At 30.0% G+C, this 14,780-nt stretch overlaps 1 protein-coding gene across 1 annotated transcript; it reads right to left on the bottom strand.

Annotated features, from left to right (window-relative positions):
• Window positions 1–5,607: 5,607 nt before the first annotated feature.
• LOC148198728 (uncharacterized) lies at window positions 5,608–14,399 on the bottom strand. The gene is made up of 9 exons (XM_088115901.1): window positions 14,118–14,399; window positions 8,764–8,806; window positions 8,594–8,657; window positions 8,462–8,507; window positions 8,258–8,356; window positions 7,906–7,974; window positions 7,666–7,816; window positions 7,305–7,405; window positions 5,608–6,909 (listed from the first exon to the last, which is right to left on the bottom strand). Exons 1-9 carry the CDS (start codon window positions 14,397–14,399, stop codon window positions 5,758–5,760), a joined length of 2,007 nt encoding a protein of 668 aa, XP_087972027.1. The 3' UTR covers window positions 5,608–5,757.
• Window positions 14,400–14,780: the final 381 nt, after the last annotated feature.

The following is a 14,780-nucleotide window of genomic DNA, read 5'->3' as shown; positions in this document are numbered from 1 at the left end:
TAAGAATGAGAGTAGGAGCTCAGTCTTGGGGGTCATCTTGAAACTCCAATGGTCAATCATTCTCAAGTAGAGAGGATTGAACCATGTCGTGAGGAGTAGCAGGAGGTCTTAGTCTTGGGGGCTTCTAGTATGCCTCAAGGTCCGGAACATGCTAACCTCGTGAGTGTGGTAGGGTGAAACCCATTGGCAATGACTTTGCAAAGTAGTAGAGGCCACCACGAGTGTACGACCTCCCATAGCTCGACTATCATTCTAAGTCCGAACGAGTCAAGTCTAGTACACAACATGTTAGGATGTATGATTTAGCTTGCTTTGATTGAAATTGAATCTGGTATGCTACGGACTGTTATATTATATGTTTTTTTGTTTACTAGCTTACCCTTCTGCTTGTTTTTGTGCCTACTTGTGTGTGGTGTTTTCTTTTGCAATGATCATCCACTTGGATGTGAGCAGAGTTAGATGAGGTGCCTCTAGAGCAGGCCTTGGAGGGAGATGACAATGCTGCTTAGTGTAGTTAGGATGCATATCTACTTTCGTATATTTTGAAATACTCTTTGTACTTCAAGATTTAAATTTATAGCCATTTTGGATGACTGTAAGTTAAATACTTTATTTACATGTCCTTAACTTCTTTACAATATTATATCTGATGATGCTTATATTATATATATACTTACTATATAATGGGGATGTTACATAAGTTGCAAAAGGGATCCTAATAAATTGTATGTTGGTCTCCATATTACAAATTATGGAAAATAACTATATATAGACTAATATATTTAAATGTTCAAATTATTTTATATTTGTTTTAGGTTAAATTAGAGCTATCAAAACGGGTCACCCGGCCCGACCCGACCCGGTCCACCACGGGTTAGTCACTTAGTGAGTCAACCCAACCCGACTCATTTATTAACGAGCCAGAAAAATTCGAATCCGGCTCGACCCACCACGGGTTGGTGGGTCAACGGGTTGGTGGATCAACGGGTTGGCTCACTAGCTCACGTAATTACAATTTTTTTAAATAAAAAAAAATTACAAACTTTCTATAATACAAATCTAAACCAGCAAAATTTTGAAAAATAAGGAACTTAAATAACTTTTTCAAGCAAAAACAAAATAATAAATATTTGTTTAAATATATTTTTAAATTTGTTTTATTTATTTATTCTTTGAAAAAGTTATCATGTGTCAAATTGATATCGTATCATGTAATAGTAACAATGTAATATTGTAGTGACAATGCCACTTGGCGTAACATATCATTGTCACGCTAAGTGTCATTGTCTTAGTCTTAATTTAGTTATTGCATTTTTATTTTATCAATCTAATTTTCTTTTTATAAAATGGAGCAATTTCCTCTCTTTTTAAATTAAAATGGAATTTAATTTTTGTATTAATATAATAGAAATATTTTTATTAAAATTAATATTTTTATTAAATATTTTTAACAATATTAAGTTCATCTATATTTATATTTTGCATTGAATTTTATTTTAAAATTGTCATAAAATTATTTAAAATTATTTTAAAATTTTACAATTTGTATAAAAGTTATTGAATTTTACACATTTTTAAAACATACAATTATTTAAAAAAATTGAAAAAAACGATAAATTTATTTTATTTTATGAGTTGCAGTTGATAAACAAATTTAGTATATTTGTTACTTGAAATTAATTTTTATTTTTTCTATTAATCAATACTTGTTATTAACAACTTTAAAACAATTATAAGTAAAATTTAACGTGAGATATAAATAGAAATAAACTTAATTTTATTAAAAATATTTAGTAAAAATATTAATTTTAATAGAAATATTTATATAACATTTATATTAAATTTAAATTTTGTTTTAATTTAAAAAGAGACTAAATTATATGATTAAAAATATTAAATTGAAACAAAATAAAAATATAAAAATCAAATTAAATTCAAAATAATTATATGATATATATATAGTGACATATACTACTATCACTTTCATATCACATTCTAATTGTCAGGTAATGTCAACTTTGATATGTGAAATTATTATTTAAAATAAAAATAAAAAAATAAAAAAGGACTACAAATTGACACATAATACCTTTGTTATTAGTACAATATTAACAAAGACCTAATTATATCAAGATTTTTAAAATAAAAAAAAATTGTGGTGTATAAAAAAGATCGAGATTTTCTTAGTATAACATTTGTTTTATAATTAACTGGAACTGAATCCCAAATACTCATCCTTAATATTTAGAAGAAAATTAAGGTGAAATTTTAATATTCATTACAGCTATTCTTTGTCTGGCAAAGCAGCTGGAATATTAATGTAATTATAAATTATTCATTAATAGTGTATTTAATGAATTTATGCGTAACATGACTCTTGTTCAATTGGCAAAGTGAAAGTATTTATTAATCAACTTAAACGTTTTGTAATCGTAAGTTGTGCAGGAAATCAAGGTGATATTTATTGCGTACATCAGCTTTTGAATTTCATTGAATTTCAACAGGTTTGCTTAAACTTTCCACCTCGGAAAGAAGATACGTTTTCTTATATTTCTCAAACATTTAATAATTCATTACATGTCTTAATTATAGATTGATTAATAAATTAATTAATAACTCATAAATTAACTTGCATAATAGTTAATGGGATATTTTTGTATAGAATAAGTAATTATATATATATATATATATATACATATATATATATATATATATACATATATATATACATATACATATATATATACATATATATATATATACATATATATATATATATACATATATATATATATATATATATATATATATATATGGGTTTGCTAACGCGCGTATGTCTGTTTTTCAGTTGGTACATTTTAGCAATGTGTACCGGATTTTAGTTGACAAAAATATCCTTATATATCATGAATTTTAAGTTTTAAGGTTAAGAAACCTCTAAACCCTTACTCATCTCTCTCATTCCTCTCAATCCTTTCTCTTTCATCTCTCTCTCACTCCAACTTTTTCTCTGTTCCCTAGTGTAGTCCCAATTGAAAAAAATCAGAAACACTTGTCTTTAAACAATTTGTTTTTGTAAAGAGTCGAGTCATTGAAATATTCATCTTCAGACAAAGGTTCATTCAAGATCTCTTCAATTTCAGCATCTTCACTAATCTCTCTAATTTCATCATCTGCATATGTTGAATCATCATCTCTAAAAAAATCTTCCAGGCCAATTACCAATTCTTTCAGATGTCATTACGCTTATGAAAATTAGATAAAATTATATACAACAAAAATTATAAAACGAAAACTCATTATAAAGTCATTTTTTGCAAGAAAACGAGTGTTTCTGATTTTTTCCAGGCCAATTACCAATTCCTTATTAGCTGAAATTAGATAAGACAGAAATTATAAAATAAAAACTCATTATAAAATCATTTTTTGTAAGAAATTGTTTAACAACAAGTATTTCTGATTTTTTCCAGGTCATTTTTTTGTAAGATTGTTTAACCGCAAGTTCTGATTTTTTTCAATTGGGACTACAGTAGGGATGACAGAGAAGATATTGGAGTGAGAAAAATGAAAGAGAAAGAATTAAAAGGAATGAGAAAGATGACTAAGGATTTCGGACGTTTCTTTTATATATATATATATATATATATATATATATATATATATATATATATATATATATATATATATATATATATATATATATATATGAACAATTTTAATATTTTTCCGTCTTTAAAGGATACTTTTCCTTGTAAGATATAATAAAGGTTAAAAAAAAATTCTCAACTTTTGTTATTTTTTTTTCAATTTAGTGTTTATTTATATTTGTATAAATGGTATTAGTGTAAATATTCTTAATTTTTATTTTAAGTTTTTGTTATTAATTATGTTTGTATTATGTCATGTGAGTATTATATGTTATTGTCAGGATAACCCTAACTTGTATTTAATTTAATTTTTATATTTATTTTTTAACTTAATTAAGTATTTTTTTTAAATCAATATTCTTCTTCTCTAGAGTTGAAATTCGTAATAAACCTAATTACAAAATATATCTTCAAGTTAAAATAACTTTTTAAAATTAATTTTATTTTTTAATTTAAATTTTTAAAAAATACCCATTTTAAACTTATAATTCTTTAAAATTTTTGATAAAAATATTTTGTATCATCTTGTCCGATCTGAAAATTGACTACAAGAATCAACCCACTCTTTAAAAAAACAAAAAACAAAATATTGAAAACATAAATGTAAACTTCTTATTGGTATTTCTAAATTTCAATAATTAAAATAATTTTAAAAAATAAGTTTTTGTATTAGCTTTTTTATAAATTTAATTTCTCTAACAAAAAAAATTAGTTTTCATATTAAATGTAAACTAAATTATTAATATATTTTACGTCTTTTAACTTAATTTGTCTAATTAAATCAATTTTATAAATTAAATAATATTTACAGTAATCGAAAAAGTTTTGTAATTTATTTATTTTCATTGGTAAGTAAAATTAATTCAACTACATTTTAATGGTATACAACTATTTGGTTTTGCAGAACCGTGAAGACTACTGTAAGTGCAAAATTTGCCAAAATCTAATATCAATATATTTATCTGGATAATTAAGTTTTGTATGAGTGTGATATGTTTGTGTCAATAGGTTTTATGATTGACTTAAGTATGTTATGTTAATTTTATTTTCATTATATGAAACTTATTTTGCATATTAATTTACTCTCTTTGTGATTGTGTCTTGTATTTTTTATCTTGTACAATGATCACATAAATTGATTGAAGCAGATAAAGAAGTAGCACTTGATCTAGCTCAATATAATAGAAAAACAAGTTTTAGTTTTTAGGCTTGGCTTAGTTTATATAAAACTCTTTTGAAACACTCTAAATTTTTTTCCATTTCAATTTAGCTCCTTTGTTTTGTACAGGTCTTTGTTAATTACGCTTTATGTCACTTTTTCTTTTAGTTCGATGATCTGTTTTTAACTATTGATTTTGGGGTTAAACATGTTTTTAGTCCCTAAATTATTGGTCGTTTCTGGTTTTCGTCCCTCTTTCAAAGTAAGGTACAATTTGGTCCTCATTCTTTTCGAAACGTTCGTTTTAGTCATCGGAATTTTGGTTTTAGTCCTCATTTGTTGCTAAATGAGGACCAAATTTTTAAACAGTGTTTAGTTTTCGATGACTAAAACGAACGTTTTCGAAAAGAATGAGGACCAAATTGTACCTTACTTTGAAACAGGGACGAAAACCAGAAACGACCAATAGTTTAGGGACTAAAAACATATTTAACCCTTGATTTTGAGATGCCTATTTTAGTAATAAACTATTTTTATTAACCTTCTTATATTATATAATTGTTTTTCATATATTAGAGTCAGGGTAGTATTATTTTCATAGATAAAGTGGATATTCTTGAAAAAAAATTGCTAGAACTATACATAAAATTTATTTTTAAAATTTTGAAATATTATTTTCAAGCATAAAATTTTTTTTCTGACTTTGCATTTTAAAACTTAAATTCTTGCAAAATTTAGAACAGTACCAAGAAACCAAATAAAAGAAATTCTGAAAATTTCATTAGTCTCAATAACAAGTCAATTTGGGAATGGTAGAAAAAAAAATCAAATCTGCAAAATTTACAACGCTCAGTCTTGAACATACCAGTAGTATAAAAGCACCAAATATATGTCACATGTTGTACCGTGACAAACCAATATTATGAATCGAATCCTTTGAAGTCTCTACACTTAGAGATGAAGATCTAAGTTAACTTGTTCATCATTAGTATCCCTAAGAAATTCCGGAGAAGCCTCTTGAAGAGATGATGTTGATGCTGATGATGAATTTAGTACCTGTGGAGGAACCGATTCCTGCCTTAACTGCATTTGCATGCTAGGTGTTTGGTGCATGACCTGGCCGAGATTTGCCTGCATTGTGTAACTGCTGCTGTTGAGGTCTGGTGAATTCAACAAGGCTTGAAATGAGGTGCCTAAACCATACAATGAATTGTTTGAATGATTAGAATGTTGGCAGCTAAAGAAGGAAAAAAAATATATAGTTATCATTGAGAGGTTCTTACCTGGAATTGAGCCTCCTTGCATTGGTTGAGACCAAGGGGTTACCCTTGACGGAATCATGCTAAACATGGCGTTTGTTTTCCATGGCTGATGCACCAGAGACAACTCTGCAAGATTGTGTCTAGGCATGTCATACATGGAGGCTCTCGGCCTTGGCTGATTCACAAGAGATGACTCAATAATGTTGCTTCTCATGCAAGACATAGTGTCTTCTAACAAAATGCTTGGCATGAGTGGTAGCCCCGAAATGCTATTTCTATTGCCTGATAACCCTGAGATTATGCTTGTTGGATGATGAGGAGCAAACACATTGTTGGAGCTGGTGCTGCTTCCATTGGCTAACATGTATGGAATACCAGTTGAGGTATTCCACTCTCTAGTGTTGTTGCTTGTTTTGTTAACTCCAAAGTGGACTCGATTTGTTTCTTCTCGAATGAGTCCAACAGAAGAAGAAGCATTCTCAACCGCTGAATCCAGTTTTCCCTTTGAGATGGCCCTAAAGTTCCTGGTGTTATTAACAATGTGATTTTTTTGAGTTGCAGAACCAGGAATAGTAAGTGACCTATTGAGAAAGGGAAGGGCAAGAGGAAATGTCTGAGCATTGAGATTGTCTTGTTGTGTTGGTATCTGTGGAGTTGGTTGATGGGTAATTTGAGAACCAGAAGCATTTACCAGGAGGTTCTGGGTTGAAGTGCTACCAATGCAAAGTTGTTGGTGCTGAAGTGTTTCAAGTTTTTTGGCTGCAACCCTTTGAACGATTGGTCCCAAATCCTTCACAAACTGCAGTAGACTTTCTTTGTACATGAATTGGTTTTCATTCACCTAAAATAGCAGCATGCATTATGAATGGTAATAGTTTTTTTTGGCTCATTCTGAAATTGGATTCAAGACTGGTGAAGAATTGAAATAACATCTACATGGAAGTAATACTAGTTTGAAAAGTTGTGTGAATGTTTTATTAGGAATTTAGGAAGGCTATATCACATGCCCCTTTGTCTAATTTATAGCCATCACCAAATCAAATTTTATGTATTTAGAATGAGATCTTCTAATAAGGAAGTTTTTTGTGCAAATATGACCCCATATTTGTTCTATTTTATTCCATATTCAATGTTTGTGTTCACACTTTTCCCAAATATTACTCTGTTACAATCAACTTGTTTTGTTGTTTATAGATCACTAATCATGTAATTGTTTAGGAGAAAAATAGAACTTACTTGAAAGTTAGGCCTATTACCACCACGCAGGACTTCTGAAACCAGCGACTTATACGTGTCCCTCTTTTCAACTTCTGTAAGGTAAGCAACATTTTGTCTCCCTGTATTAACAAAGCCTTGGTTTGTTGGAATATCAACTACTAAATTTCTTAACAATAACTAAAACTATCACTTTTATCTTTTCTCACATCAATACTTTAACTATGTATGATGATGAAACTCTAGTATTAGGGATGATGAAAATGATGTTAATCACACATTTGTTATCACAAGGTGAGCAATAAGTTGTTTTCTAAGAAAGAGGAACATATAACAGTGGCTAAGATTACATCTACATGAAATGAGGAGCAGGTTTTCATACCAGTAGAATCCCTCTGTGAGGTCTTTTGTTCCCAATTTTTCGGCTTTCTACCTGGGCGTCTCTTGGTAAGGGAAGATTCCAAGTCAAGACGTCGAGGGACAACATCTAGAGCCTCAAAAATGAACTTAGCATGCCTACTAATGTCTTCAGCCTGACAGATAATAGTTGAACAAAGCTAGTTTAAAATTTTAGACTGAATGAACTTGAATAGCTCGAAAAAGCTTTCTATTTTGATCATACCACTTCATGATATACTGAGGTTTTGGGATTAACATTCTTTGCATTTAAGCATATTAGAAGGATATCTAGCTGTAAATCATTGAAATAAAATAAAGCATTAGTTTGGTATTGAGGGAAATTGTTCACAACTACTAAATAAAGAGATCAGATATGACTAAAGAAAGGTTCAGAAACATGTATGTAGCTGTCATAACATTATTTTAAACTAGTGCAGTCAATTCAAGTACAGTGTGTAAATGGTGAGATCAAGAGTAACAAAATAACTATATAAAGATGTTTGTTTACACTATTCCTATCTAGAGTTTGTAAAATATAAAATTTGAGAAACTATGAAAACAAATGGTTTTCATACCTTGAAGAGGTTGAGGTCTGTATACATGTTCTCATGAAGTTTGGCTCTCATTGTGGCAAAATCCATTGGCTGCTTCACAATTTCATAGTAATTCTTCACCTTTAGAGCAAGTATATTCAACATATATGACTGATTACCAAAACTCAATTATCAAACACAAAAGAAATTACTAATTAAATCTTCCAAATTAGAGAAACAACAAACCACATCAGGATTGATTGGTTCAGCAAATAGCTCATCTGGGTCCTTCCTACACATTCAAATAACTTTATAATTATTTATAATGAATAAGTTTCAGTGAAATCTTTGTAATGGGACATAATATAAGGTTTTCACCTTTGTAAAAAATCGACAATAATCTCAAGGGTGTTCTTCAATGGGATACCATTCAATGATGATTCTGCATGTAAAAATAAAAAGTACGATGATTGTTATTTGAAGCATAATATTTCACCAGTGCAGCTACAAAAAAATACTTATACTTTTTGAGATAGTTATAAGCATACCATTTGTTCTTGAAGTGGATTGTCTTTCTAATTCCTGTAATGAATTTGAAGTGGCAGAAAAATTGATAAAAACTTATCAGAAACTCCTAGCTTATAAAGGGTAAGTGAAATATCAAATTTTCATTAAGGAAACTCAAACTTAGTATTTCCAGAGTTACTAAAAAGTTTGCAGACGAAATTGTATTGAACTGATATTTGTTATGAAAGAAGTGAATAATGATAAAGATGTTTTGTTGAGAAAAATGTTATAGATGCATTAAAGTAGACAAAGAAATAACCCAAAGCATGATCATTTGTTGCTTTAGAGAAACAATTTACTTAAGTAAGATGTGCATTATTGATGTAACATTATGAATTATTGAGTGATATTGATGATATGTTATGAATCGGTGAGGGTGATCAATGATACAATGTGTGTGAATGTGGATGATTAATGAAAGAACATGCTAGCTATAAAAATGAAGGGTTTTAATAGAGATAATAAAATACTTTTTAAAAACCATTTTCACAATTGACCTACCAAATAGTAAAAGATTGTTTGAATACTTAGTTATTATACAATTTTAATATTATTAGAAGTGGACTTTAAGCCTAACTCAATCCCACAAAACCGGCTTTTAAGGTGCGGTTTGCACCTCACTTATATATTATAAATTGGTCTTATCTCTAGTTGATGTGAGACTTCCAACACACCCCCTTCATGCCGAGGTATAGACATCTCGTGTGTGATAGTAGAAATTAATGGGTGGTCCGATAGCGACCCGACAACGTGTGAAAACAGAAATGCCCACTTAGAACTCGCTAGGATAGGTTCTAACCATGGCTTTGATACCATATTAGAAAGTCGACTTTAAGCCTAACTCAACCCAACAAAACGTGTAAAATAATTCTAGAGGGCTTGATTGATCCTTCTCGTAATCTTCTATTTATAAAAATAAATTGATAAAAGAGTACATGATAATCATGATAGGGTAACCTGACACAATATAATCATGATAAATATGGTAACCTAGACACAATATAATCATGATAAATAGGGTAACCCTAGACATAATATAATCATGATAAATAGGGTAAATATTCTAACACTCCCCCTAAGCTGAAGCATACAAATTGTATATGCCAAGCTTGGAATAAATAAACTCAATCCAACAAAATCAACTTGTTTAAAATGTTGAGACAATAGACGTGGTAACTTTGGCTCCGAACAAGATGCACATATGCTTCAGACCATCGAGAGAGAATGTCTATAAACCAAATTGGACTCACAAACTAGCGTAACCAAAGAGACTGGATGACTTTGACAAAGTTTATCTATAAGCTTATGGAGAATAATATTGGACAACCATGAAACTTCATCTAGCACCATGAACCTTCAAGTAGGATGACTTTGACAAAGTTGATTTACATCAAAAGTGAATGACGAGTGGTAGACAGCGACAAACTACAGAGACTGGATTGTCATCAAGTAAGGATGGGGCCTACATGAATAAAAGCGACAAACTACAGAGACTGGATTCCATCGAGAAAGGATGGAGTTTGCAGTGGCTAAAAGCGACAAACTACAGGGACTAAATTGCCATCACTGACTGATGGGGCCTGTAGTGGCTGAAACAAACTGCATTGACTAAATTTCCATCACTGATGGATTGGGTCTACAATGGTTGAAACATACTACAAGGACTAAACTACCATCATGGACCGATGGGGGCCTGTAGTGGTTGAAACATACTCCCCACACGGGGAACGACGGAAACTGTGAAGACGGAAGGTCATAATGGTCTCCTTTATTCATCAAAGGATCCAAAAACAAATCTAACAAGGGACTAGTGAAATTGTTTGACTAAGATTCTAAATCTTGCCAGAAATAGACTCCCCCTCATGCCATGATGAACCTTCAACCTATGACTTTGGTGTTGAAATTCCTTGGTGTTAACAAGCTAATAACACTGACTCTCCTTGGAGACTTGTAAATAAATGACACAAACCATCAAGAACATCACAGCTGCTACAATATGCAAAGCTAAACAAATATTATGAAAGGAGGCTAAGGAACAATACTAAAATAGAGGTAAAATGCTGAAACAAAGAGTTTTTTTTTATTTGGTCGAGCGAGACGAACGGTAGTGGCGCGGTGTGATTTCGACATTGGGAAAGTGGCATGTGACAGACACGTGTTAGAAGCTTATCGAAGAGAAGTCGTGCGTGACCGCCCATGTGGATGAGAATGAGGCAATAATAGGGATGAGTCGCGTTCCTTGAGGCGCACAAAACCCCTAACTTTGCCAGAGAAAATGTGACGACAGCGGAGGTAGACGTCAAACAGGTGTGGCGCGTGTGGCGGCGCCTGGATGAGAACTAGCCCTCTCGCTCAAGGAGGTGATCCATATCCACTAGTCGTAGGACTAAACTGTGGCGGCAGATGGCAACGGATGACAGTAAACGGTGGTCGGTAGAGGACAACGACAATGGTGTCAAAATGGCAGGGAACATAGGTTGATGGTGACAAACTTATCCTCACAGTGGCAAAACAGTGCCAAATGGAAATGGCAAATGGCACCAAACGGCAAACAACGCTGAACAGCGACAAACAACACCGGACAACGACAAATGGCACCGGACAATAACTAGGATTTGAAGACTAGACATAAACCAGAACAAGACTGCTCATTGAGGTATTTTAGAAAAGATGAAATTTTTAAGGCCGTTGGTGGCTTCAGCCACGGACCACTGGCAGCAACAAAGACAGAGTAGGAAGAGACCCAGACAACCTGCTCTGATACCAACTTGAGTGTAAAATAATTCTAGAGGGCTTGATTGATCCCTCTCGTAATCTTCTATTTATAAAAATAAATTGATACAAGAGTACATGATAATCATGATAGGGTAACCTAGACACAATATAATCATGATAAATATGGTAACCTAGACACAATATAATCATGATAGATAGGATAATCCTAGACACAATATAATCATGATAAATAGGGTAACCCTAGACATAATATGATCATGATAAATAGGGTAAATATTCTAACAAATACTAGTTCACTCCAATTTAGGTTATGTCTAACTCTTCAATGACAACAACCAAAGACTTCGCTAACAAATTAGTTTACAAATATTATTATTATGATTACTTTTAACTTACAATTGTCTAAAGTTACTTTTGGTTATCCAAGTCAAATAGCCTGTTTAAGCTATGAACACAAGTCTCTCCAAATTATCCATTTAAACTCTCCCTAAGTACAAGTACATAAGGTCTCTTTGGGAAATGTACACAAAGTCTTCCAAACTAGACAATAAAAAGATATTGTTTGATTAAAAGGTTCACACTCAAATGAATGAATATGAAATAATACACTCCTTGCTCTAGAGATACTATGCCTCTCCAAGCTAAGAACACAAGTTTGTCCAAATTATCCACTTAAGATCCTCCTAAGATTAAACACAAGTACATTAGGTCTCTTTAGACAATGTACACAAAGTCTTTCCAAATATACAGGAAAAAAATGTTTGATTACAAAGTTCACACTCAAATAAATGGATATGAAATATACACTCTTCTTGCTTTAGAGAGACTACTTCAAGAAAGTATAGAGTTTGCAACGAAGATATCTTTATCTAATTTCACTAGAATACAAACTATAATTTTAACATTTGAAGGTTTTTTCACACTTATCATATGCAAATGAGGCCCTTTTGTTATATATGAGAGAACCTTAGTCTTTTATGTACAACAATAAATGTCTACTATTGTTTCATATGTCCATGATTTACTTGTGTTCTTATAATGACTTTTTCAGTTATGGTTACTTCAAGTTATGTTCTTTAAGTCTTATACACCTTCATCTCCAAAGATATATTTTTGTTAATGAAGTTTTTTATTCATTCATACTTAACAAAATCATCTAGCGTTTCTACGTGTGTATCACAACTCGTGTGTTCTTTATTTTACAAACATCTATTACAATTTGCATGATCATAAGTTATGTTCATGAATCTTCTACATTCATCTTGTTAAGATTTTGTGTTTTTCTTATGATTAAACATCGTCATTTTATTTCATATTACACAAATTTCACACCAGGTAACTAACATTAGACGAACCAAAATTTTCTTATTTTTTATGACAAAAAATTTGGTTGTTAGTGGCAAAACTACAACTTGTGTCCTATAGAAGTTTAACTCAATTTTTGTCTTAATAATACTAAAGTGGTATTTTTGTAATGATTTCATGATATGATTGTCTAGGATCCATATAATTTTGAGTTTTCTTTGTAATTTTTATTTTTTTTTAATTAAGAAGTTGAATACTTACATGAGAAGATAAAAAAACTACAAGAAAGTGATTCATGTTCTCATCGTGGAAATGATGCATGTAGTGGGAATTAGTGGTAACACTAATGAATACTAAATACTACTTAATTTAGGGAGTCTTGCATAATTCTACTTATAAAAATGATGTACTTGTAATGCAACAAGATACATGTTTTTCTGTAGAATATTGAATATTCTGTTTGTGAGATTCTTTTGGAGTTTTGAATTATAAAAACTCAAATTTGATATTATCATGGTAACTCATGGTGATCAATTTCATTTTATGATTTATCACTCATATTCTAATATATATTTTTAGTAAGTTCTCAATATTCTTTTCCAAACTGAATATCAAAATGATTTCCCTTGGTTTTCTCGTCGTTGTATGGATAGACAAAAATTATCATAGATTAAATTAAGGATGAGAGTCACCAATATTCAACTAGAAAGGTAGAAGTCACCCTTTTGTTGGATGAATTTTATATAGGTAAGGTAGATTGTTAGACATATTAGATATACATAGGTGTTAGTTATTGAGTCTAAACTTAATGCTAGTTTTTTAAAAAAGTAATTTTTAGTTATTTATTTAATGAAAACTTTTCATGTGACTTTTAATAGATAATTGTTGAAATTATTCATATTTGATTATATCATATATTAACATAAACATATTAATATAAACATTAGCTTACCATATTAAGTTTAATTTTTTAATTATATTATGATTGTATTTTGAGATTAGAATAGATGAACTTGTATGTAGTAGAGATAAAGGAAATTAATAACAAATTTAATTATTTATGAATGATTTGTTTTTAAATAACTAAAATTTTGAAATTTGTAAGTTATATTCCTCAACTTACAATATTGTTAACAATTAATTCAAGATGTGAAATTTGCAATCATAATTGTTATAAAATCAATTAAATAATCAAATCAACAAAATAATGTGTGTGCAATACTTCTATTTTAGGAGTAACATTTCTAATATTATGCTTTACCAATTTGAAATATTCAAAATTATAAAGACATACCTTGATCGAAGAAATAAGTTGATAAAATTCTTTGCTCTTGCGTCTCTTCTTGGTTGATCTCTCGTCGACTTCATTAATATTGTTACACAAATCATTATGTTCCTCCATTGTTGCTTTTCCTTTTCCTTTGTTTCTAGTGTCATGATTGACTGAGTTGTTCTTCCTTTGTGATTCTAATTCGAGTCCTCTTTCTTTTTGTTGTCGTTTCCTTTCTTCTAAAGCAATAATTCTACTACTTCTTCTTTTGTCTTTACATTCTATTTCATCTTCTTCTGATCTCATTTGTTTTCCTTTAACCCCTTTATGCATAATACATACATTTAAAAGATTAAGCTTTACATTCTACATTCTATTTATGTCACTGTTTTTGAAAATATTATTTTTTCTTTAATTAATTTGATATAAAAAATAAAATGTGTGTATTAGTTTATCTTTAATTATGTTTCTATAAAGATTGATTTGTTTTAATTATTTCACATATTGTTTTCCATATTTTCATTTAAATAAGCAAAACTAATAATAATTTTCCATATTTTCATTTAAATAAGTAAAACTAATAATAATTTTCCATATTTTCATTTAAATAAGTAAAACTAATAATAATGTGAGATAACATGTATTAATTTCAATCAACAAATATGATAAATATATAAATTGCACTAT

Source organism: Vigna umbellata, chromosome 5 (assembly GCF_029865625.1).
Source record: "Vigna umbellata cultivar VRB3 chromosome 5, Vumbellata_1.0, whole genome shotgun sequence".
Classification (NCBI taxonomy): Eukaryota; Viridiplantae; Streptophyta; class Magnoliopsida; order Fabales; family Fabaceae; genus Vigna; species Vigna umbellata.
This window is presented reverse-complemented; position numbering and strand designations above follow the sequence as displayed.